Source organism: Buteo buteo, chromosome 1, assembly GCF_964188355.1.
Source record: "Buteo buteo chromosome 1, bButBut1.hap1.1, whole genome shotgun sequence".
Taxonomy (NCBI): domain Eukaryota; kingdom Metazoa; phylum Chordata; class Aves; order Accipitriformes; family Accipitridae; genus Buteo; species Buteo buteo.
The window spans coordinates 44,575,686-44,600,442 of record NC_134171.1 but is presented as its reverse complement, the minus strand read 5'-3'; the positions used below and the strand labels follow the sequence as shown (position 1 = coordinate 44,600,442).

General features: G+C 40.7%; 3 protein-coding genes across 8 annotated transcripts in view; all 3 read left to right on the top strand.

Annotated features, from left to right (window-relative positions):
- The window catches only part of KLHL2 (kelch like family member 2), a 60,107-nt gene extending 54,093 nt beyond the window's left edge, over positions 1 to 6,014 (top strand). For 2 of the 5 annotated variants that reach the window (XM_075029005.1, XM_075028993.1), the window contains 3 exons: positions 3,764 to 3,904; positions 4,066 to 4,209; positions 4,878 to 6,014. In XM_075029005.1, the coding sequence (XP_074885106.1) occupies positions 3,764 to 3,904; positions 4,066 to 4,209; positions 4,878 to 4,906 (314 nt within the window). In that variant the 3' untranslated portion in view covers positions 4,907 to 6,014. Of the gene's footprint in view, positions 1 to 26; positions 3,905 to 4,065; positions 4,210 to 4,877 lie in introns of those variants that run through there. The other 3 variants (XR_012650542.1, XR_012650541.1, XM_075029020.1) reach the window with 3 other exon arrangements.
- Positions 6,015 to 6,821: 807 nt separating this feature from the next.
- MSMO1 (methylsterol monooxygenase 1) lies at positions 6,822 to 15,366 on the top strand. Of its 2 annotated transcripts, XM_075028969.1 has the most exons (7): positions 6,831 to 6,961; positions 7,173 to 7,255; positions 8,457 to 8,766; positions 9,804 to 9,952; positions 10,832 to 10,958; positions 12,690 to 12,844; positions 14,383 to 15,366. In XM_075028969.1, the coding sequence occupies exons 3-7, from the start codon at positions 8,512 to 8,514 to the stop codon at positions 14,588 to 14,590; spliced, it is 894 nt and encodes a 297-aa protein (XP_074885070.1). In that variant the 5' UTR covers positions 6,831 to 6,961; positions 7,173 to 7,255; positions 8,457 to 8,511; the 3' UTR covers positions 14,591 to 15,366. The 2 variants fall into 2 exon arrangements, with proteins under 2 accessions (XP_074885080.1, XP_074885070.1); XM_075028979.1 differs by lacking the exon at positions 7,173 to 7,255 and having other exon boundaries at positions 6,822 to 6,961.
- An 8,515-nt stretch (positions 15,367 to 23,881) lies between these two features.
- The window catches only part of CPE (carboxypeptidase E), a 61,666-nt gene continuing 60,790 nt past the window's right edge, over positions 23,882 to 24,757 (top strand). The window contains exon 1 of the mRNA XM_075028962.1: positions 23,882 to 24,194. Coding sequence (XP_074885063.1) covers positions 23,909 to 24,194 — 286 coding nt within the window. The 5' untranslated portion in view covers positions 23,882 to 23,908. The remainder of the gene's footprint in view (positions 24,195 to 24,757) is intronic.

Genomic DNA, 24,757 nt, shown 5'->3' with positions numbered 1-24,757 from the left:
TTATGTACCCTTTGTTTCATCTTCAGTAATTCTTCTCATCACCTGGTGTTTACATCCTTTGGATATGTATAGGCTACTACATGTTATCCTTCCTTATCATTTAGCCAAGGTACCTCCATTTATTTCTTTATAATCTTAAAAATCCCTTCTTTATTTTTTTGTGGATTTTTTTTTTCCTCCTTGTGATTCTGAGTATGTATATTTCTCTTTAAAGACATCAAAAGTGTCTGTGGTATTCTGCTTTTGTTTAATGGAATGATGCTTCCACAGCTCCAAATTGACTTTAGCATTTTCATTATCTATTTGTATTATGGACTCAAATCTCATTTACTGTTCACTGTCCTCTATTTGTCTTTTGGTATTTCAGGTTTTTTCAACTCGCAGAAGTTGTTTTATTTCTCTAGATGCGTTCCCATGGACTTTTTCAAGTCAAATTGCATGATATTATTTTTCTATGTTTATTTTTTCAGTTGCTTAAGTCACTTTTCTGCCAAGTACTCAATGGTGCTTTTTAGCAACACCCCTCAAATATCTACTGGTGATTGCATTAATGTGCTTCATAATTGGAAGAGATGTTGCTACAAATAAAACTGGATGGACTTCTAGTATGATCAGTAGATGATTAATAGTTATCCCAACTTTTCATCTTGCCTTCCATTATTCTTTATTAACTCTGAACAGTCTTTAATCTGTATTATGGTGTTTAAATTAAGTCCAAATTATTTCAAAAGAATATACAGAAGTATTAAAATCATTACTAAAATGAAGATACTTAGTTTGTGATACTTCCATTATACCCTCTGCAAAACAGCAAGTTGATATGTCTCTTATTGCTAAAAGTAATGTTTTGATTGTGTTTCTAAACTAAAACTATGATGTTAATGAAGGAAACATGATACACTATCTCAAGCAAACATAGTTGTCTTGTGAAACTTCCAGTTACTCAGTCTGTGCACCCTGGAAGTAAATTCTGGATTAAAAACTGGCCAGAGTTGCACTAAGGGTACCATTAAATACTCCTGTCTAATATTGGCAAGTTTTGAGGAAAATATTTACATAAAATGGGCAAATTACAAGTATCATTATAAAGACAAATAGTGTTGGTGGGTTGTGACAAAGCTTCATTTTGCAATCTGCCTGCACACCCATTCTATCTCAGCAATTTTTTTTTTAAACACTGTTTTTGCAAACTATCGTTGTGCTTATAGCCTATTTATACACTAGATATTTTCAGATCTTTTTTAAAAAATGTTGAAGTACTTCTATAACTCTGAAATTTAGTGCCTTAGACACACTAACTACCGGGATCTTTCTGCCCCTCTCCTCCCTCCCCTTGTCCCAGAGTTCAGGACTGTGTTTACGCAACTCTCTGCTGCCCTTTACCTTGTCCTCTGATTAAAAAAAAAAGAAAAAAAAACATGGAGAGGAAAAGTAAATGTAGTCAGTTATTTCAGATTCATAAAACTGAGTAAAATAATAAACATTCTTCTGTGCCATTCTGTTAAATACATGGAAAATTATATTTTTGCATGGGGGAGGAGTGGGTGGTAATGTGAAGATCATGACTATTGATTGAGCTTGGCTGTAGCGGCCAAATATCCAAAACCACCAGAACTGTTTCAACTGATGATCAGTCCTGGTGGTGGTATGGGTGCTAACTAAAGAGAATTTTGTTCCTGTATTAAACCTTTGGATCTCTGGTCATCTCAAGGAACTTAAGCCTGTCTCTTCTGTTCCTACTGCTTCAGCTTCATTCAAAAGCAACTTCAGAGGTTAACCCTCAGTTACTCTTCTTTAGTACCAACTGCTTCTCAGTTGATCAATACGGGGACAGATCTGTTTCCAGCAACATATTGGGATGAGGAACTTCAGATCCAGATATAGGCCATTTGGGAGGGATGAGAGATATAAGACAGGGTCCTGAAAAATGGGCAGGAAAGAAAAATAACAAAGAAAGGAGAAGTCAGAAGACGGCAACAAGAGGATACAGACGGAAGGAGCAAGAAATAAGGTAGGACTTGGAAACTGGGTGTGGGATTAAGGGAAAATGAAGGACCAAAGAGGAACGGAGGACATTATTAAAAATAAGGAGCTATCAAAGAAAAAATCGCAATGTGACAGAGGGAAAACTTTACACACTGAATAGGAAGGTTGGTAACTATACAGAAAGCCTGGGTGGGGGGATTTATATCGCATCACGTATTTAAACTAAAAATCTTAGCCCTCCTTCTAGCTCTGTAATGTTTAATCCTACAAAAGATGAATGTTGTATTATCCTGTCTAATAAAGTGTGATCAGAGTGGGAGAAAGAAAAGCTGTCACACTATACTGTGACATGATAGCTAGAAATAATAGCAATAAAAGAGGAATTAAATTAACTGGGAAGGATATGGGGAAATGTTAGTAGTGAATATCACTGATAAAGCATTAGATAGCATGATTATAAACGAGTGTCCTATTTTTCAGATTTGCAGCACCAATTAACTCATCCATGTTTCCTTCCTGTCTTCCTTTAATTATTAAAATCTGTCTTTTAAAGAAAATTTAGTTATTTCAGCAGGAGTCGTTTCTCTCCTGGTATAGGAATGGCTCTTACATACAATATTAGTGATATGTTTTCAAAGATATTTCAGCTGGCTATTAATGTCTCCGGGTTCTCTTTTTTTTTTTTTTTTAAACCCCGTATTTTTTTTTTCCTGAAGGACTTAACTGATCTTTTGCATTCATGCTTGCTGTTTCCCTTTTAATAAAGATTTTAAGCTGTGCCCTTTTCATGGAACCCTTTAAGAACTGTATTTGCAAATCTGTATCTCAGCTTTGAGTTTCATAATCTTAAATGTGACATATATTAGACTTCCCAATGTACTTTCATAGTAGTGTTTTTTCAGTTGTCTTCATGGTCCATCACTCACAAGTTTTAATAATGAAAAAAACCCCTACATTTCTGAAATCTATTATGTTTGGGTTATAATAGTGCATTATAAAGTGAGCAATAAATAAACAGGCCTCCCTTTCCGCTTCCTCTGTTACCATCTTTTCAATGTGTGCAGCCCAACTAGCAAGTAGGTATAGACTAGCTTTATTTATTCCTTCATCCCAAGCTTACAGATTGATAAACTTTTGTTGTAAAGTAAAGGACACCCTAGGAGTAAAGAAGACCCTTTAATATCCTTTTGGATATTTTGATAACTGAAGCTTGGTTCAAGGAAGCTTGGTGGTGTTCTCCAAATCCTGGAGGAGGACGGTGCTCAATCGAACTGTTTACTTTTGTTTCATATGTATGTTTACAAGGTATTTCAACACTTCAGTGGAAGCATCCCTATTATATAATGTCTATCCATTCAGCTTTTATCCTCTGTACTGCAGTTTTTACTTTCTAAAAATTCACTTACGCTTTATCATCTTGTCAGATTTCTGTTATGCTGGCTGAGCACACTGTCTCATTTACTGTCACTTCTAATTAGTCCTAAATTTCAACAATCCTCATTTTCCCGCACATCATTTTTTGTCCAAAATTTTCTAAATCTTCTGTTGCAGAACAGCTCTGGTCTTTGTATGCTGCAATATGGTAGATGGGCACGCAAGACATTTTATCAGTGTCTTGCTGTAGTTACTGTCTTTTTGCTTTAATGCATTCTGAAATAGTTCCTAACATTGACTGGATGTGAAGGATTTATGTTAGTGGACATAATATTTGTTGTTTTTCCTTTGTGTCAGTCAAACCATTCTCTGGTTAATTTTGAGTATTTTCATATGTTCACAGGTGTTGGTGTGTTAAACAATTTATTGTATGCGGTAGGTGGTCATGATGGTCCTTTGGTAAGAAAAAGTGTTGAAGTGTTTGATCCCGTCGCCAGTACGTGGAAGCAGGTTGCAGACATGAACATGTGCAGAAGGAATGCAGGTATATGCAACAATTACTTTAAAAGTGGTAATATCATTTGGTGTAAATGGCATATTCTGGGATTTCCGCTGCTTTCATGATGTCGCGGAATAGAAACCATGCTTTTATGGGGTGAACAAGCCACTTGCTAATTTTCATATTGGTTTCCTGTCTTTTTTTAGGTGTTTGTGCTGTAAATGGTCTCTTGTATGTAGTTGGAGGAGATGATGGTTCCTGTAATTTATCAACAGTGGAATATTATAATCCAACAACTGATAAATGGACAGTTGTGTCATCTTGTATGAGTACAGGAAGGAGCTATGCAGGTAATGTGTATAATTTTTTTTTTAAACAGACTTTTTACAGTATAACAGCTAGGATAAGAAATTTCACAAAGCATCCAAACAAAGTCCTGTCTAAGGTAAAACCTAAGATACTAGAATGGGTATGAAGAATCTGATGGTACGTTTTGAATGATGACTTCAAGTATTCACTACAAGGAGAAGAATGGTATTAAACTGTACTCAAGAGGGATTTAACATGTAAGTGGTGAGTCAGAAAGATGATTCTGATATGACCAGTCCTTTGTTTAACAAGAGATTTGCATCTCAATCTACGGGGGTCCAATTCAGAAGTTCTTTGGGATTTGATATTTAGAAAACAAGAGCTGTTTCAGGAATCTTTTCCTTCAATAATTGTAGTTTCTCAAATGAGTTATGTAAGAGAATGTTAAGGATATATTTCACTGATAACAAAATTAAAGTAAGTTTGAGTGATGGCAAGTTTTTTCAAGTCACAGAAACTTTCAGAACTTTGCACTGATTCAGACAACTTTGTCAGAGAGAAATTAGGGAAAATACGAACACTGATGCTGGTGCACAGTTTTATGATGTTACGCTAGTTACAAGGTATTATATTAAAACTTTATTTTCATATTCTTGAATTTTTTAAAATACTACCTAAAGATTTATGCCTTTTTTTTTCTTCACTCTAGGTGTTACAGTTATTGACAAACCATTATGATCAGTAAAAGGATTTTCAACTTGATTATGCACTAGAAGCAGTCTTCAACAAGTGTATTTGAAGTGACTCAGTATCTAAGCACTTCTCTACTTGTAGCTGCACCTTGAGTCACAGTGGAAGATGTGACTGTCTACAATTACAGATGACGGATGATGAAGATTACTCTAGGTAGAAGCAATGCGTAGGATTATTCTGCAGTTGAGCAGAAGCTGATTGAACTTTTGAAGTCTAGTGGACCATTTTTTTTTTATTGCAAGGTCTTAAAAAAAAAAAGCCACTTTCATAAGGACTGACTTACGTCAGTCATGACTGAGAAAGAGATTGTCAGTGAAGAATGGTGTGTATTCTGGTGAAAGTAAATTTTTGTCTTATTTTTTCCAGAGACTAATAAATATATTTAAAGAAATGAACCGTCAGTCTTCATAGTAGGTATTGAATCCCACCTCAGTAATTCAAGCTGGCATGGGGTAAATTTCTTTCCTTTTATAAAACTTTTGTTACGTAACTATACTATGTGCATATGTTTGTGTGAGCATAAGTTGCTTTCTATTGAAATTCTTCAAAACCTGATTTTACTATTTATAATTTGGCACAGTACTTTGAATATGTCAGTACTATGTTGTAAAACAGAGTTGTATTTTTTGATATGTAACATTGCTTAACACTACTAATTCCCACTGAAGGAGACCAGAGATAGTATAACACTTCTTGAACAGGTGTAATTTCAAGATCTTTTTAATAAAAATGTTGTCTGTACTTATGATTTTTTTTTTCTGTTCAATTTTGGTCACATTTAGATGTTACTTCTTTCTTAGCTTTTTATCCAAAAGGTGATTTGGCATGAAAATAACTGAAAATTTATAATGAATGTATGAAATTGCATTGAACTTGCATGGTACTAAGGCCTATTTATGCGTGTAACCTTAGGTTCTACTAGCTAATATCTGAATATACTGTATGTGGCCATGCTTATAAAGCAGCTCATTTTTATTCATCCTTGGATGGCCTCCTTTTAACATGACCAAAGTTATTGTCATATTTGAGACATTTTCTTCAAATAAAAGTTTGTATATTGTTTCCTAATGCCAACAAGTTGCTTAAAACTGTTTCTCAATACAAGTCTCAAACCAAATAATCTTGACATCAGTGAAGGGCGTGTGGGGTGGGTGGGAAGCTGGTGTTCTTAAGAGCTGAATGCAAGCAAACTGAAAAGAATTAAGGTTTAGGGAAATGGTCATGTAACTATCACTGGTTTGCTGCAGGGTCTGTTTCTGAAAGCTTTGGGTTTCGATTAGTGAAGGTAGTGGCCACCTCTGCGTTCCAGTGAAACCGTTTGAGCTGTGAAATGAGTGTAACAGCTGAGAGCTAACACAAATGGATGACTGCATTTTACTGTTGGTGTTGCGCGACGCGCTGTGGGTTGAGGTAGCCGGTTTCGCTCGAAACCTTTTATTTGAATTGTGGGTTTGTATTTGTAGAATTTTACCTGGGTGATGGACGTAACGGGCAGAGGCGGGCTCCCCTCGGCAGCGATCGTTCCCCTCGTACCGGCCGCCGCCCCGGGGGCCGCGCTCCCGCTCCCCTCCGCCTCTCGACAGCTTCTGCGGCCGGTCGCGCCCGGGTCGGCCGTGCGGAGACGGGCGGCGAGGGCCGGGCGGGCACCGCCGCGGCGGCGGCACCGCGCAAGAGCCCCGGGGCAAGGGAAGGGCGGCGCCCGCCTCCGCCCACCTGAGGTGCCGCTCTCCGCCTCATCACGTCTATTGACGTCACCCGGCCTCCCTCCCGCCTCATTGGCCGCGCACCGAGGTCTCACTATCCTCACTCCACCCCTTCAGCCAATCGGTGCACGGGACTCGCAGCTCCGTCCCGGCCCTCCTCACGCCTGACTCTCCGCCGCTGCCGCCCGCCAGCCAATGGGGGCCGCGCCGGCCGTTGCCGCGCCGCCAATGGGAGGGCGCACTTGAAGAGCCGGCGGCGCCGGCGGTTGTTACTCCTGCGAGGGGCGCGGGCGCTGCCGTTTCCGCCGCGGCGCGAGGGGCCGCCGCTGTCACCCAGGTGAGGGGGCGCGCGGGCGCCGCCGCCGCCGGGGGAGGCCGAGCGCGGGGGAAGGCGGGCGGGCGCGGCCTAACCCGGGGCTGCCCGTGGCGTTGCTCCATACCGGGCCGCGCTGTTCCTCTCGTCGTCGCCACCGCCGACGGCGTTGTTGTCGTCGTCGTCGTCCCCGCGCGTGGGCGGCGTGTGGCAGGGTCTGTCCGATTCCTCGCAGGGTCCTCGGACGGTCCGGACGAGCCTGATCGAGGCGCAGCCTGGCCTCTGGTCCTTCGGCTAGCCGGCTGCTTCTTCGGGAGGGTAAGCGGCCTTGCGTGCCCATCGGTTCAGGAGCTCGGGCTGTAAGCTTCCTTGGCGCCTGCTGTGAGGTAGTTACCGTTAATAAAACGGCATCTGCTGTGATGCATTTGCCGTTAATAAGAAACGGCAGCATCTCGATGCTGTTGTAAGAAAGAAAAACGATAACTAACGTTGTTGGATAGTGAGCTGGGTGCGTTGTCGATGTTGGACCTAGTCTGAGTGTATCAGCTTGGGACCAACCGGCATTCTCGGGCCTGTGAATTGCGCGTGTGTTTTAGAGTGGAAGGTGGACCTGTTAGAGGGTGTCCAGAGCAGGGCCATGAAAGTGATCAGAGGACGCATCGCCTATGGAGAGAGGCTGAGAGAGTTGGATTTGTTCAGCCTGGAGAAGAGAAGGCCCCAGGGACACTTTCAATATATAAAGGGGGCTTACAAGAAAGATGGAGAAAGACTTTTTGCCAAGGCCTGTAGCGACAAGACAAGGGGCAGTGGTTTTAAACTAGAAAAGGGTAGGTTTAGATTGGGTATAAGGATGACATTTTATTACAGTGAGAGTGGTGAGACACTGGAACGGCTTGGCCAGAGAAGCTGTGGATGCCCCATCCCTGGAAGTGTTCAAGGCCAGGTTAGATGGGGCTTTGAGCAATCTGATCTAGCGAAAAATGTCCCTGCCCATCCCAAGGGGCTGGACTAGATGACCTTTAAAGGTCTCTTCCAACCCACACCAAAAAGCAGCCTACTCTGTGGAAACACCAGAAGTTTGGGGCACCTGTGGGAACGCTGCCTCTATGCTTTTGGGAGTTGTGATGAAAGCTCCATTACTTACAGAAAGGTGGATTGCCTCAAGCCAGCTGCAGTCTAAAGGCAGTCTGCTGTGTTGATGTAGTTTGCGTGCGTCCTGGCTCACCGCTATGAGAAGAATGAGGCTGGATAATCAAGAGATCATGGTTAATTTAATTTCTGGTTTGCACCTTTCTGTGCTCTTTTAGTATAGAATACAATTATCCTGCAACTATCCTACAATTATCGTCAAACCAGTCTTAAGCTTTGTTCTTTTACACTATTCTGTAGAAAGAGAATCTGTCTTTCCCTTCCTTTCCCTGTTTGTACTTTAAAACTAGGTAACAACTAACATGGGTAATGTTTTTTTTTTTTTCTTGAGATTAACTGCTGTTTATTCAATTTTTCTCAAAATTTGCAGGTTACTTAGCGACAACTGCAGAAGAACTGTAATTGTGATGTTTTATGTTTGAACAATGGCAATGAACGACAGCGTTAATATCTTGAACTCTGCTTATCTGGCGGTGGAATATATAGACTCTTTCTTGCCTGACAATCCCCTGCAGCAACCATTTAAAAATGCCTGGAATTACATGCTGGATAACTACACAAAGTTCCAGATTGCAACTTGGGGATCACTTATAGTTCATGAAGTTTCGTATTTCTTGCTCTGTGTACCTGGATTTGTCTTTCAGTTTATACCGTACATGCAAAAGTATAAAATTCAGCAGGTAAGACAAAGTTGTGAACTACACACTTTGTGATTTGTCTTTGAACACGTGAAGTAGAACATATAACTGTAGTATCCTACTTTCCAATTTATATGACCCCATTTCCTCTATCACTTGGACATCCTGGAAGTGACAGAGCAAAATTACAGTGTGAGGAGAGAAAGAGAAGGGGATTTGGGGGAAGGAAAGGAGTTTTTTCTGAGGGAGGGTATCATTTCCACCATAGTGGTATAGGGAAAAAAGGGTATGTCACTCTTCATGTTATCAAAGTTATATTTATAGTTTATATATCAGTAGAGAAAGGTGTAATAGAATCATAGCATCTGGTAGTAGAGGTGTGTCTTAGTATTATAAAAGAATTACATGGTGTGCTTATTTAATAGCAAGTGTCTCTCTCAAAGTACCTGTGTGCACACCCTCTTGAAAGGATTTTGAACTATTTAACAGTGGAGAAAGCACGCTCCTAATTGATAGTAGGGGCACAGCCAGTATCTGAACATGATTGTTTTCCCCCAGTTCATTGTAATATGAATTGGAAATCAATAATACCAGCTTCTGAAATTGCTACAGTAATTGGTAAAATGTCTCCCTGCAAAAGCTAGATGTTTTCAAGACAACTTATTTCTTCACAAGCATGTATCTTCAGCTTCTCTTTGTATTATTTTAGCTGTGGAAATACATTCTGTGGTATGAAGAAGAAAAGCAAGCTTAGAGTTGTATTAAACTGTTGAATATAAAGTGTTCCTGCTAATCATAAACATAAGAAGAATAGTTTGGGGCAACTGGCAAAGATGACTTCTGTTAAGAGAGGCTTGCTTTAAATTTTATAGAAAACTACCTTAGAAAATCAAGAGGTTTTGATGAAACTGAACCCAATCCCATGTAATTTGTATTGCCTGAGTTAATTTGTATTGTTGGAGGACATGCTATCTGTCTTCCAAGGTGAAACAAAACTGCCTCCAAAGTAATTTTTGCAGCACTTCTGTTATGTGCAATAGAAATATGTAACACAACTGACTCTTTTTGCTTCTTCTCAGGATAAACCAGAAACATGGGAAAAACAGTGGAAGTGTTTCAAAACACTCCTCTTCAATCACTTTTTCATTCAGCTTCCTATGATTTGTGGTACCTATTACTTCACAGAGTATTTTAACATCCCATACGAGTGGGAAGAGATGCCTAGATGGTAGGTAGATTTTTCTCATTATGTGGATGCTGAGTTACGTACAGTTGGAGGCAGAATATTTAACAAATAGTGTCGTCAACTCTAATAAGCAATAATTTTTTGGCGATGTAAACTGTGTTTGTTTATCTTGCTTCTGTTGATACTTAACTGCTATAAGAGCTAATTAGAGCTTTCTAGATTTTTTTTTTTAATGGCCCCAAATTGTTCCGATAGCCAGAAGAAGGGGGATTAAGGGGAAGTTTATGGAAGCGAAGCAAGATTCATGATAGCATGGGTTAAATATTGGACTTCCTAGGTTTTTTTTTAATCCAAAATTTTTTGATTCCTCCTAAGTGTTTCTTCCATCCACCTTGTTTTATATCATAGCAGCAGTGTGTTCCTCAAGGGAGAGAATGAACCACCTGCTTCCCATTCTCCTTTTTTTTTTGCACTAAACTGATACACTTTTAAACAAAGCTGAATTAGTTACAAATGCCACCTTCTCCAGAACCCCCATGCCTATAGCAGTTCTTTACAACAGAAGGTCGTCTTTCCTGGAAAGCTATTTTCTATCTGGTTTAGGTAGCTGATGTAGCTCTATGTTTTTATATCTAGGTCTTACACAGTCTATGGGTGTCCTCTATAGACTGTGTAACATTGAAATGACAGGTTGTTATACTGCATGCTAACTCACTTCAGCATATCAACAGATGAGCTGACAAGCACAATAGCCCTTCTACCTGGTAATGAATACTTTTAGTATGTTAAAAAGATATTGTCTGTTACTCAGTAGTAGGCATAAACATTTCCCACCCTTATTAGCATATAAACTATTTCCTCTTTCAAGATTGTGTACCTGCTACTATATTCTATAACTAATAGCTCTTCTGCTTTTTAAAGGTATGTTCTGGTTGCCCAGTGTTTTGGATGTGCAGTGATTGAGGATGCCTGGCATTATTTCCTGCATAGATTGCTTCATCACAAGAGAATATACAAGTATATCCATAAGGTTCACCATGAGTTTGTTGTATGTATTACTTGATTTTTTTAAATAGTTTTTAGTATATGCAGTTTCATACAACTTACTTAAATGTCTTATTTGAAAGACTGAAGAGTTTTGTATCCCTCTGATAGTGGGATAGATGTCTTTTCTTGAGCTCGTTGTCAGGAACAGTCATCCATTTTGTTTCTGAAAACACCTTCTGTAATTTTATTTCATTTAATGGGAATAAAAGATCGGACTCTTGCTAAAGTTTGATCATATCTGTTGAGCTAGGTGAAGTAGGCTTTTAAAAGTGTATTTATAGGTCTCATTGTTAGGGGAGGGGAAACTGTAGGTTTCAGGTTTTGATTGTTTGTCAGTTCTGCAGCTATGTAGGTTGTTACCCAGAGCATACTAATCCCCAGAACGCGATCCAGACAGGCAGCTCCTGCACGGCCTGCGTCTTTGAATGGTATATGAAGCATACTTGATTCAGAGAAGGATTATAGCTTTGTTTATATGCCTCTGGAAGCAGTATAACCAGCTGGTGATATTTTGGGTGGTTCCGCATTTAGTGGTGTTGGAGCTGACATTGAGCACAAGGTAATGAGCCAAACTTGACTGGAGGTGGCACTGTTCTGAGCCAGGTAGGGTCCAGCAGTGCTTACACCTTATAATTAGCATAGCTGTGTTTAGATAGCACTTTCTCTGGATCACAGAAGTCAGTGCTACTGTGTTTGTGTACTGCTGTGTTTCAGTGTATAACCTATACTGTGCCTAAGGTAAACTGCAAGCTACTGGGTTGGGGGTGGTTTATACAGGCTGCTAATAGTAGAGAAGCTTGATATTGATTGATGCATGCATATGTATGTACATCTGCAGCAGCAGCTGCTGTTTTCCTCTTGCTCTTGGCAGCCCCTCAGGTCTCTAGCAGGAGCAGCTTCTGGCCATTATTCTTGAGAGTGGTTAGCAGTTCACACAGAATTGATCTGCAGACTGATGGTTGTTTCACTAAAAAACTTTCCCTGATAGTAAAAGGTGATGATTTTCAAATTACCCTTAAGCCAAAGTGGACTTTATTTTTTTCTGACAATAAAACTTAAAACTTTCAGCATTAGGTTAATTTTTTTAAACTTATCTTTGTATGGCGTTCTACTTTTGGAAACTCTATGGAATGTCTTTTCTGGTAAACCAAATGTAGGAATGACTGGTGTGTGTGTGTGTATAAAGGAGAGAAAATGTTTTAGTTCAATTTCAAAATAACACTTGAATGGTATGAATTTATTTTAAAAAATCTTCAAAGATGAGGGGTTTTTATTTTTATTTTTAAAATAAATTTCTAAGTGAATCCTGATTCTGAGAATATTTTGGCTTCCTTTTTTCTTCTGCTTCCAAGACTGGATGTATAGCAAAGGTGATAGGAGCTTGCCAAATACTTTAATATTCCTGAAATAACGCTTTGGCCTGGGGTAATGGTAAGCCTAAATAAAAGTTTTCAACTTTTCAGCTAGTAGTGAAGTGTTTGGAATCACTAATGGAATGATAATCCTTATGACCTTGGAATACAGTTTTCTGTTTTCCCAACGAGGAGCTGAACACCTATGTTAAGGCCATTGCTCAATCACACTGTTTTCTTTACCCACAACATCATTCCATTTGTCCTGTTGTAGTCTTGGGGTAGTGGGAAGGGGAGAGTACCACAAAATGGTGATTCTGATTTGGGGGTATGTAAAATTGAAAATGATGACTGTTTTCCTGTCTGTTATCTCTTTCTAGTCTCCATTTGGAATGCAAGCAGAATATGCGCATCCTCTGGAAACACTTATCCTTGGAACTGGTTTTTTTATTGGAATTGTTGTTTTCTGTAACCATGTGATTCTTCTGTGGGCATGGGTGATATGTCGCTTGATGGAAACCATTGACGTACACAGGTGAAATCCTTATTGCTTTTTAATAATTGCTTTTTCTCTTCTCCCTAAGTCTGTCTCAAACTTACCTGTCTCTTTCCCTGAGATTTACTGTTTATTTTTCACTGAAATACTTCTATGTGTCTTACAAAGGATGACACAACCTGAACAGTTATCATTGTTTTCTGTTTTGAGGTACTGTTAATAGCAAATCTTGCTGATTAAAAGAGCGTAGACTATCAGCTAGAGCATCTCAAGGAGGGTTTCAGCAGCTAGGTGCCTCATTAGGATGTCTGGCTCTTGATATTTGCTGTACAAGTGAGCTTATGCATATTAGAACACCAAAAATCAATTACAAAAAGCAATATGCCAGCCAAGAGGTCTTTCCATTTAATAGTTTGTCAAACAGTTTTCCTGGACAAGAGAAACTTTAGGCTATACAGCCACTGCCTGTCTTTAAAATAAACACATAAATAGCTTTTATTTGTTTGTTTGTTTGTTTATTGTAGATACAAAGGACAAGACTTCTGGTCTCTGTAGTAAAACTGACTTCTTTCAAATTTGGCTCCAAAATGCTAGTGCAAATTCCAGTAGTCTTAGTTGGGTTCATCTGCAAATGAATGAGTTTTTCTTTCCTGTGTTCAAGAGGAAGGGGACAGTAGGAGTTCATTTTTTAGATGCTAGTATTACACTTGACCTTGTATCTGTAAATATATTATGAAGCATACAGTGTATTATTGTAAGCTGAGTGTCAAGTGCTTTAGTGGAACATGAGCTACTAATGAACACATCATACAAGTCATTGCTGGTTTAGTTATATATTGCTGTAGACTGAGAAGTATGTGTTGTGACATATCATAAAGTAATTGATGCAAAGTATGAATCTCCTTTAATAATTATCATTTTAGTTTGTTGTCCACATGAGGCATTCGTAACAAATTACCTTGTGCTCTCCCCACTAGGTGGTGGTAAGATGCTTTCCAGTACCACTAATCAAAAGATTTGAAATCCCTCTAAAGCAAACTCTTCTGGTTTTAATATTACTTTAATCTTATATTTTGAATTTTAAACATTTGAAGAACTTGCAGTAAGCTGAAAATAAGAGTAGAAATACTACAGCTGTAGCTGATTTGAGATGCCGTTTGATGAGCAGCTGAGCCGATGTTCATAGCTTCTCACTAAAACATAGTGTTATTTCTTATTCCTCCTTCCTAACTTCACTCTCAAGTCAGTTAAAAGTGCTAAGCCAGCAGGAAGTCAGCCACTGTGATTTTTTTAGGTGACTTGCTTAAATTCTTTTGTGTTGCGTCGTAAACTGAGCTGAAAAGGTCAGCAAGTGCCAAAGCCATTGAGGGATAGTTTACAGAAGTATTTGGCTAGGAGAGGAGGAATCTTGTTTTCCTATTAAGCCAGCATTACAGTGATTACCTCAGGGCCTTATAATACCAAAAAAGTCATTTCTACAAAATAAAAAGAAAGTTAGTGTCCATATTTTGTGGTTTATGCTGGGAAAAATCCTTATAGTTGTGTTTTGGTTTTTTTTTTCTCTCTCTCCCCTGTAGTGGCTATGATGTTCCGCTGAACCCTCTTCATTTGGTGCCTTTCTATGCTGGGGCCCGTTTTCATGATTTCCATCACATGAACTTTATTGGCAATTACGCTTCAACCTTCACATGGTGGGATAGAATCTTTGGTACAGACTCTCAATTCATTGCCTATAAAGAAAAAGAGAAGAAGCAGCAACTCATAATGAAGAAGAAGGCTAACTAAATTTCCGGTGTAAAAATTCTGATGCTAATACTGGTAGTCAACTTTTGCTTTTCTATAAAGCAAAATAGTGATTGGGTGTTAAGCATAAATCTTGTTCCTTGGCTACTAAGTGGTAGGGAAAAACAGCTAATTATACTGCAGTATCTTCCTAATGGGAATGCTTTCTATTTTATACGTAAGTACTGCATATATTTTAACTACAGATTTAAAGATGATGCAAAAAAATGGAGATGACTTGTGTCTATCCTTTTTTTTTTTTTTTTTTGTGGAAAAAAGATAAAATTCAGTTTTATCCTTAACGTTGCCCACTTTGGATCCAGGTAGAATTGTATATGTACACTGAAACTGGACTTAGTTTTTTTAAAATATATATTCATAAATTTGTAATATCAAATAGCAGAACATATTAAGTAGTATCGGCACTGTATTATTTAAATATTGGGTAAAAGTGGCTTAAAACCAAAACATCTGTTAATAGGAAGCTTGGAGAGGCCTTTTGCACATTGGATAATGCAAACTGTTAATAACAGAATACCCGGCTAAACATGAGTTAGCAGAGACATTCCTGATCTAGATTTATTATGTTATTTTAGATTACAGGTAAAAAGAATGGAAGTTTTTATTTGAAGAAACTGGGTTTTGCTGCTCTTTTGAAGTTGGTCTGTCAGTGTACTTAGCATTTACATTACATTCCTCTCTATGTGTTGTAATTTGCTGAACTGACTTGTTGCTATATTTGCACTTGTGACTGATGAAATAAATGTGGCTTGGTTTGATGCGTGTATTATACCTTTCATATGATTTTTAATACAAACCTGTGATAAAAAACACATAGGATATAGCATCTTACTCTGTTCATCTCTCTAATGAAGAAGCATTATTTCTGTTAGTACGGTCTACAACAGCTCCATCTATTCAACTACTTACAGAGGCAGCAATAAGAAATGGAAACGGAGAACATCTTGTAAATTCTGCTGGTTTGTGTTTTGAAGAACTTGGATACGTAGCTACTCAGTGTAGCGAAAACTTTTGGGCCAAGTGCATTCTCAAGTTAAGCTACAGCTTTCACAAAGTAGAATCTCAAAATCTACTACTTGAGTTGTACTAGTAGAAAAAGCAGTAGTCTAATATTGTTGAATCTAAATATTTGTCTGTCGCACAGGAAATAGTGGAAGTATTTAAGAGGGGCTTAAACTCTTAGAAAGATCTTGCACTTTGTATTTTAATGTCAGCTGCTCTTCAGACTTCAGATACCACTTCATCTACCCTGTAAGTCCTTTAGAGATGCTTACAGTGTTTTGCTTACTTGAGACCACCTGAATTTTCATGCTTCTTCACATGCAGTCTGGTGTAATACTCAAAACAGGCACTCCTGTGAAAGTGCAGATGAGATCAGGCTTCTAACAAAAAAACAAGGCGTTAATGGCATTCAGAGTGATTCAAATATTACTTGAGATGTGGGAGTGGTTCAGATTCCTCCTCTGCATGTGTTTTGTAGAAGCTTTTACTTCTCTATCTGTATCCCTGTTGAAATTTGATGTTCTTCCCCTTCCCTCTAAAAGGAGGTAAAATACTTGACTGTAGCAGGTGAATGGAAACTGAAATCCCTGTATTCAGTTTTTAGCAGGGACTTGTACTTAAGACTTCCTGAATCCATATGCACTGCCAGCCTGAACTCTCCATGGTGGAAGTGACCTCTTTAATCAGATTTCAAAGATGGCCGTTATCCTCTTTGCTTTGTCAACTCCCACTCTCATCCTGCAGCTGCAGTTATACTTAGCTTCATTTTACTGAACCCCCAGCCTAAAAATACAAGGAGCTTTCAGTGCTTCAGATTTTCCCTGTGTACATGATTCTATTCACTGGTTCTCAGCCCTCTGGCTTATGCCTATACACACACTGTTGCAAAATTGTGTACAACTGTGAGCCAATTGCTTAAATACTTCAGTAAAGTATCTGTAAAAGCTTGGCTCCTCCTCAGCTATTGGAGAGCTCAATCCTACCACTACAAGCTTGATAGGATGACTTATAAAGTTACAATGTATGTTCCATTCTTCAAGAGGTTTTGAAATAAGGAATGTAATTTTAACACATTACTTATGCCATCTTTTTAGGTAGTGTGCATGGGGTTTTTTTTGTTCTTTGCTCATTACTTGAATCCATATTTTTCTGACAGCTGTTGCTGTTGCAGGTTTTTGGGGCTATTTTATGTACATCTTTAGTGTACAATGTGATCACATTATTGCTTTTGATTCTCTTTCTTTAACAAATCCCTAGAGAATTATGCAAGCTGTGCTTTATAATTTTTTTTTTTTTTTGCTGAAAAAATGTGCCCACGGGACCTCTCAACACAGGAACTTGCATTTGAAAATGACAGGCTTGTTTTGCTGCAGGACTCGGACCTGCATTCTGCCATGGCCCCACCACCTTTTCAAAAGCAGAACCTTGTATTTATTACTGAACACCATGCTCCCTGGTAAATGACCTACCTTGTTACTATGTATCGTTTATGCATATCAAAAACTGTGAGGCAGTTACATTTTTGAAGTTTTAGACTTTTATTAAATAAGATTTCACTGGGGGGGGGGGTTCCCATGTTTAGTGAGAGAGGCTATGAGTATGTGGAGTTCTGAAAACTAAGAGTTTTGTGCAATAGAAAAAAAAATGAGAGCAATAAGGGTAATGGGTTTTGGCTCTTCGCAAGGCACAACACAACCTTACACAATCTGTTGTCCTTTATCCTCTTTAGCAAGGAGACAGATTTAACTCTTAAAAGTGGTAGGGTAGAGGGGAATAAGTGGGGGAGCAACATTTTCCACAACTTAATCTTTTCCTGAAAGTCCAGTTTAGTTTAAGTAAGGCTCATCTGTGGGAAACAGCAGCTTGCACTGTCCCTTAGGATATGACAATAATTAAGTCCCATGAAAGCCATGAATTAATTTCTTGGGTTTTGTGTCAAAAAACCATGAAAACTCAAAAAGTATAATAAATTGTTAAGATTAGGATTGTAAAATAATCAACTGCTTTTGGTTGCTGATGTGGAATACTAAAAAAGGAGGTTTATATTACACTACAGCACAGTTTGCCAGAAAATGTTAATAGTGATTGATACTATGATTATATTTGTAGATTATATGACTTAATTTATTTTCCTCACTGAGTTTATAATAAATGACTGCTGAGTGTTTTAAGATAATTTTAAAGAAAAGTGTGCTGTGTTTCTAGATTTTTAACATTCATTTTTATTGAAAAATGATATTGTTGAAACTACAGATAGTTACTGCTGGCAACACCGTCTGGTTCATTGCCTTCAAATCTCCATCCCATTACTGCTCCCTCTCTCTCTCTGTCAGCTGCAGCCTTCTGGTAAATCTCAGCCATTGAAACCTGTAACTGGCAGGTCCAGGGAGAAGGCAACTTTTTGCCATTGGTTCTGGCTATAACTTTCTATCTGTGAAGGTAATAAACACAGCGGTCAAATCGCTTCTGATGTCTTGTTTCAGCTGTAGATACCAGAACTGCATGTCCAGATCATTGTCTCTAATACCACCTTGGTGGTATAATCACATCCATCCTCTTAATCATTGTCCTTCTGTCTAAACATTCAAAGATAAAATTAGCTGTTCTGCAGCATTGCACTGGAAAATATGGCCAAGTTACCCATCTGTTGTGATCTCTCCATGCTTCTAGCCACGCTGCTTGCCAGGCCATTACAAGCGTGTTTTATATTTCTTGCTTTTAAGTGTAACTTGCAATTTGCTGCTCTGAAATAGTTAAATGTGCTTGACTTACCAAGTAATCTAAATCACATTCCAGTGTTCCTTATTATTCACCATTCTTTGTCATCCACAAATTTTAATCAGTTTTGATTCATATTTATGTCATCACTGAATAAATTAGCCCCCGGACTTGAAATACCAGTCCCTGTGGAAGACCAGAAGAATGTTCCTGTTAGATAATGACTCACCACTTAAAAAAAACCACCCTGCCAGCCACTTTTGCGAACTCTTACAATGGTCCTGCATGGTAGTTTCTCTGTGTGTTTCTTTCTGAGTGTTTGGTGCTATAGCCACGCCACCTCTCAGAAACAGCATTGCAGTTCAGTGTCCAGGACCTAGTGTCACCCCAGGAGCAGTGATTACTCCTGCAAACTGAAACAAGGGGCCGCAATAAGCCACGGCCATTTGTGTAGGCTTGCAGTGTGTAAGAGCAAATGTCGGGTACGTTTTCTATGAAATTATGGGTAGGAGCGTTGATCTGCTTGAGGGTAGGGAGGCTCTACAGAGGGATCTGGACAGGCTGGATCAATGGGCCGAGGCCAATTGTATGAGGTTCCACAAGGCCAAGTGCCGGGTCCTGCACTTGGGTCACAACAACCCCACGCAGCGCTACAGGCTTGGGGAAGAGTGGCTGGAAAGCTGCCTGGCAGAAAGAGACCTGGGGGTGCTGGTTGACAGCTGGCTGAATAGGAGCCAGCAGTGTGCCCAGGTGGCCAAGAAGGCCAACGGCATCCTGGCCTGTATCAGAAATAGTGTGGCCAGCAGGAGCAGGGAGGTGGTTGTTCCCCTGTACTGGGCACTGGTGAGACTGCACCTCGAGTCCTGTGTTCAGTTTTGGGCCCCTCACTACAGGAAAGACATTGAGGTGCTGGAGGGTGTCCAGAGAAGGGCAACCAAGTTGGTGAGGGGCCTGGAGCACAAGTCTTGTGAGGAGCAGCTGAGGGAGCTGGGGCTGTTTAGCCTGGAGAAAAGGAGGCTGAGGAGAGACCTTATCGCTCTCTACAACTACCTGAAGGGAGGTTGTAGCGAGGTGGTTGTCGGTCTCTTTTCCCAAGTAACAAGTGATAGGATGGAATGAAATGGCCTCAAGTTGCACCAGAGGAGGTTTAGTTTGGATATTAGGAAAAATTTCTTCACCAAAAGGGTTGTCAAGCATTGCAACAGGCTCCCCAGCAAAGTAGTTGAGTCACCATCCCTGGAGGTATTTAAAAGACATGGTGCTTAAGGACATGGTTTAGTAGTGGAATTAGCAGTGCTAGGTTAATGGTTGGACTCGATGATCTTAAAAGTCTTTTCCAACCTAAACAATTCTATGATTCTATAATTCCATGAAATTTAAGTTGCAGTCTATAAAGAGGCTCTACGCAAAATCGTTACATGTATAAGATGTTCACCACCCCAGCAAGAACACAGTAAGCTCTTAAATACTGGGTAGGGTTGAGTTTCAGTAACATGGGTGTCACCTAACAGGTGGAGGCAATAAAAGATTCAGTCTTGCAGTACATAACTGGAAGGAGTGTTTTTTTTCTATTCCCTTTCTGTAACCTCCTGCGTAACTGCCCCATCTGTATTTGGATTTTTAAAAATTCATTCTTTCTTTTTTTATATTTTCTTTGACCTGTCTTATGTTAAGCCTGTCCTCAAGCTACTGGAAAAGCTGCAACTTTCTATATCAACCCTGTTTTGCAAGCATCCAAGAAACAGAGCCACTGAGTTGTGCAAGACATTTTGGAGGCTGGTAATAGAAGCTTCTGTCTTGAAAGCCATAGCTTCAGGTTTAGTATGCGTATATAATCAACACTGAGAGAAGTTTTGTAAAAGCTTCTAAGAGCTCACAAGTTATCTCTACCTACTTGCTTGGTAATTTGTCAACACTGAGATTAGCTGTTCTCTGTTCTAATTAGATTGGAGCTATTCTATTCCTATCATTAATTTCTTAATTGAAACCCTTACCAGCTTTTATCTGGTCTTTTAGGACATATATGGTCTGTAGCTGTTTTTTCTGTGTTTTTTCTGGTTTTTCTAGTTGTGCTGTGTTAATACCCTGACTAGTCTTTCAGAATTTTTCCAAGGCTTGAAAATGCAATATAACTGGATATTAGCAAGCCAAAGACAGCCCTCCTCAGAGGGGGGCTTAAAGACCAACTAGTGATTTAGCCTTGCTGATCTCAACATGCTTCTCCCTTATGCATTATGTTCAGCATCCTACTTGCTTATTATTATTAGAAAACACTCTCTTCCTCCTGCGCGATAGTGCACCCTCTCATTTCTTTCAAATACAAACTAGAGAAGTTTATTGAGTATTTCCATGGCACAATTATTAACAGTACTTTGTTATTAATAACATAAACATCTGATCTCCGTCATAGATTGTTTTTAGGATTTCTGTTGTTCCTAATGTACTTCTATCGTTTCTAATGGACATAGCATTAGGGTTCTCATTTTGGGTTATAGAAGAAAGTAGTTGCCTCAGCCTGCTTGTCTTGCCACACAAATGAAAAAAGTTAGTTACTCAAGTCTTGTAAGCAGAACTCTCTGACTGTGAGGGTTTTCTGGAAGATTTATTTATATACTTGCTGGCGAATCATGATTTGCTGAAAAAGACAGATTCAGGCAAGTCAGAAGTATTTGAAAATTTGAATCACATTTAGCAGATTGTTTTGGCTAAAAGAATAGAGTGATATGTAAATATATATGAATATTATATATATGTTTGTGTGTGTGTATATATATATTTGTCTATAAATAAGTATTTTTGGGAACGTCAATGAAGTTTTCTTAACCATTACCAAATTATTTAGACTGCGTCTGTTAGCAAAATATAATCTACTATTCGGTGTCATATACAGACATAAGAGAGAGGTAAACCAGACTTGAAATCTGCTGATCAGGACGCTTTTCTGGACAGGGGGCTCTTGAGCTCTACTCCCTGCTCTAATTAGTATTATTAGCTTACAAGGCCATACCCCGGAGCCTGGTTTTGTGTATAGGCTGGGGATGCCCTTGGGGTTAGAGTAATTCCTCTGAGACTAAGGCAAGTGCCAAACTTTTTTCCATATTACAAGGAAGTTTGGCCTTTGCCTGTGATGATAATTGTCATCTCTGAACTATGGATAATAGGAGAAGGGATTGGATACAAAGGAACTCATCAATTTATTCCTCCTGCTCAGTTCTGCGAATGCTTCTATGCTCTCTGAGAATCTAATCACTGTTTCTTAATCCCTTATTAAAAAGAAATTAGTACATATGAACTCAAAATGAAATATTTGGCAATATAGCAAATGTCCTGTTTTACACAAGATGTGTATATGCATGTGTTTTTATAAGTACTCATTCACTTAATTTTTTAAGGGGTAGAGGGTTAATAAGTATGGAAATTAATGTAAATCCATTCAGACCTAGCTGTGAGACTAATTTTGTGTAGTGGAATAATAATCCACTGCTTGAAGAGATTAAAATTATCAGATTATTTCTGAGCCTACTTGTATCTTTTAGTGACGTATTTTGGGTAAGTAAATTTGAAGGGAAGCCAATGAGAGTTGCTACACTGCACAAGGATTTTTTTGACTGATCAGAAAGTTCTCCCAGAAAATGATACTGTAAGTCTCAGTTCACAGCATCAGCAGATTTGTTTCCTTTGTGTATAAGGTGCAAGGGAAAGTGATGAAGAAAACAAGGAATATTTAGCCTGTGATGAATGTAGCCAACAAAACTGATAAAGAATGTGAATCTTGAATGCTACATCAGCTACCTTTATTTGCAGTTCATTCTGGAGCTCTGAGAGCATTGCACATATTGCACATAATTCTTAAGTGGTGTGAAGTCATAAACAAATTTGTAATACAATTCATGCTGTTGGGGAGGAGAGAAGTCAGAGGGATGGCACTTCTGTGATCCTAAATGTGAACAGTGATCTTGGTAAGAGAAAACAATGTATCAGGGAGCCTCTGTACATCCGAGTCTTGCAAAATGCTTAGAGCAAATTTGCATTTGCGTTGTCACAACCCCAGAGCTAATGTGACATGATATGATAGGTCTCTCCCCAAGTTTTCTAGCAGTAAGAACAGAGAGTTGAAGGCTCCAAGAAGTGCTCTGAAGGTGCCTTTGCACATGGCTGCTTTCCTGTAACCCTGGAATTAAACTGGGCAGAGAAGCTTCTGAACCCAGTTGGCTTTGAAGGGGGGTAAGGACTGGGTGAGCTGGCCTTTGGTTCTTGCTATGAAGAAACATGTCAAATAATCCAGGACAGTCAGTAAAGGACACTAAAAGTTAGCAAGTATAGGTGAATATATAAGTATCTGTATATAGTAGTTGCATTTTCAGGTCTGAGTTTCAGATGCTGGATGAGTTTCTGAGTTGGTATATCACCAAGCATCAATGCAGATGTTCTCCTAGAAGACATTATTTCCCTTTTCTTCTTGGTCGGAACTAGACAATCAGTAATTTAGGAAAACATCCATAGGATCACAAAGAATTATTAACAAATCTTCCTGAAAACTGATTCAGTATAAATTGGTGATTGAAGGGGATGTTATACGGGCTCACCCTTTTAGATCAGAAGAGCAGGGTAAAACATGTATTAAATTATTGAGGACAAGATTCTATTTGTAGAAGGATGAATTGGATGCGTGATTTTAAAACTTTTCAATATTTTGAACCTCTCAAAATTTCCCAGTGAGGCTTTGTGTCCTTTAAAAATAATAAAAAAAAACCCTGAGGTGGAAGTTGCTCTTTAGCATTTAGCCTTTTGCTTTTATCAGTTGTCCTTGACAGGCTGTTTCGATGCAGTCTAAACACCTATGCTCATAAAACCAGCTTGAAAACACAGATGGCTTCGGAAGTCCTGTAGCAGAGACTGTGATTTATTATTATATTGCGAATGGTTCCTCACAAGAGCATTCCCATTGAACGTAATGGGATGTGCTCTCTAAGTATTCTCAGTATCAGAAAGTAAGTCTTGCTTTATCCTTCGCTTTCCGTGATGCAGCAAAACTACCTTATAGCTGATGAGCATAGCAACCCTATGGATGATGTTTTATAGGTCTCCTTGTGAGGTCAATGAAAGACGTTTGTGTTGTTCTGCGATAGTACTATCGGAATCTCTCACGGAGCGCTCTGTCTGCTCATTTAGGTTTTTGGCAGCGGGTGATGCACTCGGTGGCACTGCGCGAATGCCGCGCAGGATGAAAGGATTTCACGGAGCAAGATAAAGACGCAATGTAGAAAACGTGCCTTTTTTTTTTTTTCTTTTTTTTCGCCCGCATACTGGTTGATGAAAACCGCTTCAGTGCCTTTCTCCCGCACCTTGCGGCTCCGGTACGGCGGGGCCGCGCACACGCCTCCGCCCTCCGCGGGGAGCTCTCGCTCCTCCCGCCGCGGGCCGCGGAGACGGGCGGAGCGGCCGGTCCCTGCCGGCCCCTCCCGGCCCCTCCCGGTCCCTCCCGGTCCCTCCCCTCGCCTCCGCCCGCCCCCCGCTCTCTCCCTCCCTCCCTCTCTCCCGCCGGGGCCGGCGGCAGCTGTGCGGCGGCGGGCAGGCGGGATGGCGGTGCGGGTGCTGCTGGCGCTCTGCGGGGTGCTGGCCGCCTGCCGGGCGGCGGAGCCGGGGCCGGGGGCGGCGGCCGGGGTCGCCAGCCGGCGGCGGCGGCTGAGCGCCGAGGAGGGCATCTCCTTCGAGTACCACCGCTACGCCGAGCTGCGGGAGGCGCTGGTGGCCGTGTGGCTGCAGTGCCCCGCCATCAGCAGGATCTACACGGTGGGGCGCAGCGCCGAGGGCCGGGAGCTCTTGGTCATCGAGGTCTCCGACCGCCCCGGCGAGCATGAGCCCGGTAAGAAGCGGGGGCGGCGGCCGGCGGCCCCCGGCGATGCCCGCACCTGGCGGCAGGTAGCGGCGGAGCGGCGCGGAGCGGTGCGGTGCGGTGCGGAGCGGTGCGGAGCCGCTGCTCTGGGCCCGGGGTCCGGCGGCAGCGGGCAGACGCCGGCCCGAAAATATTGGCTGCGGCAGCGGCTGTCGGCGATCGGCCGCGCTCAGCGCCAACGCGTCTGCCTGGCTCCGTCGCGGGGTTTAGCGCCCTGTTAAGGAGAGGGACGCGCTGCGTTCCCCGCGAAACATCGGGAGATGCAGCAGCAGCCGCCGCCGGGAGCGAACACGCTCCCTTCGGCTCTGCAGGCAAGCACCTGGTGCAGATGTGCTGACAGGGAAGGCGTTGGCCTCCCCGCTTCCCCGGCACGAACCAGACTGTCCGGGGAAAAAAGCAGCAGGTATGAAGGTGCCTCTGCCAGCTGTGTAACGTGGCCGGGCTGCCTGCGGAAACCGTGCGACCGCCGCACGCTACCGGCCTTTGCACTGATGTCCCGGGAGACGTGGTTTTCTGTAGCTGGGGTCTGAGAC

Coding starts and splice junctions, on each gene's coding strand:
- MSMO1 (XM_075028979.1), top strand. CDS start 8,512: ATGGCAATGAACGACAGCGTTAATATCTTGAACTCTGCTTATCTGGCG. Junction 10,959..12,689: donor AGGTTCACCATGAGTTTGTT/GTATGTATTACT, acceptor ATCTCTTTCTAG/TCTCCATTTGGAATGCAAGC. Junction 12,845..14,382: donor GAAACCATTGACGTACACAG/GTGAAATCCTTA, acceptor TCTCCCCTGTAG/TGGCTATGATGTTCCGCTGA.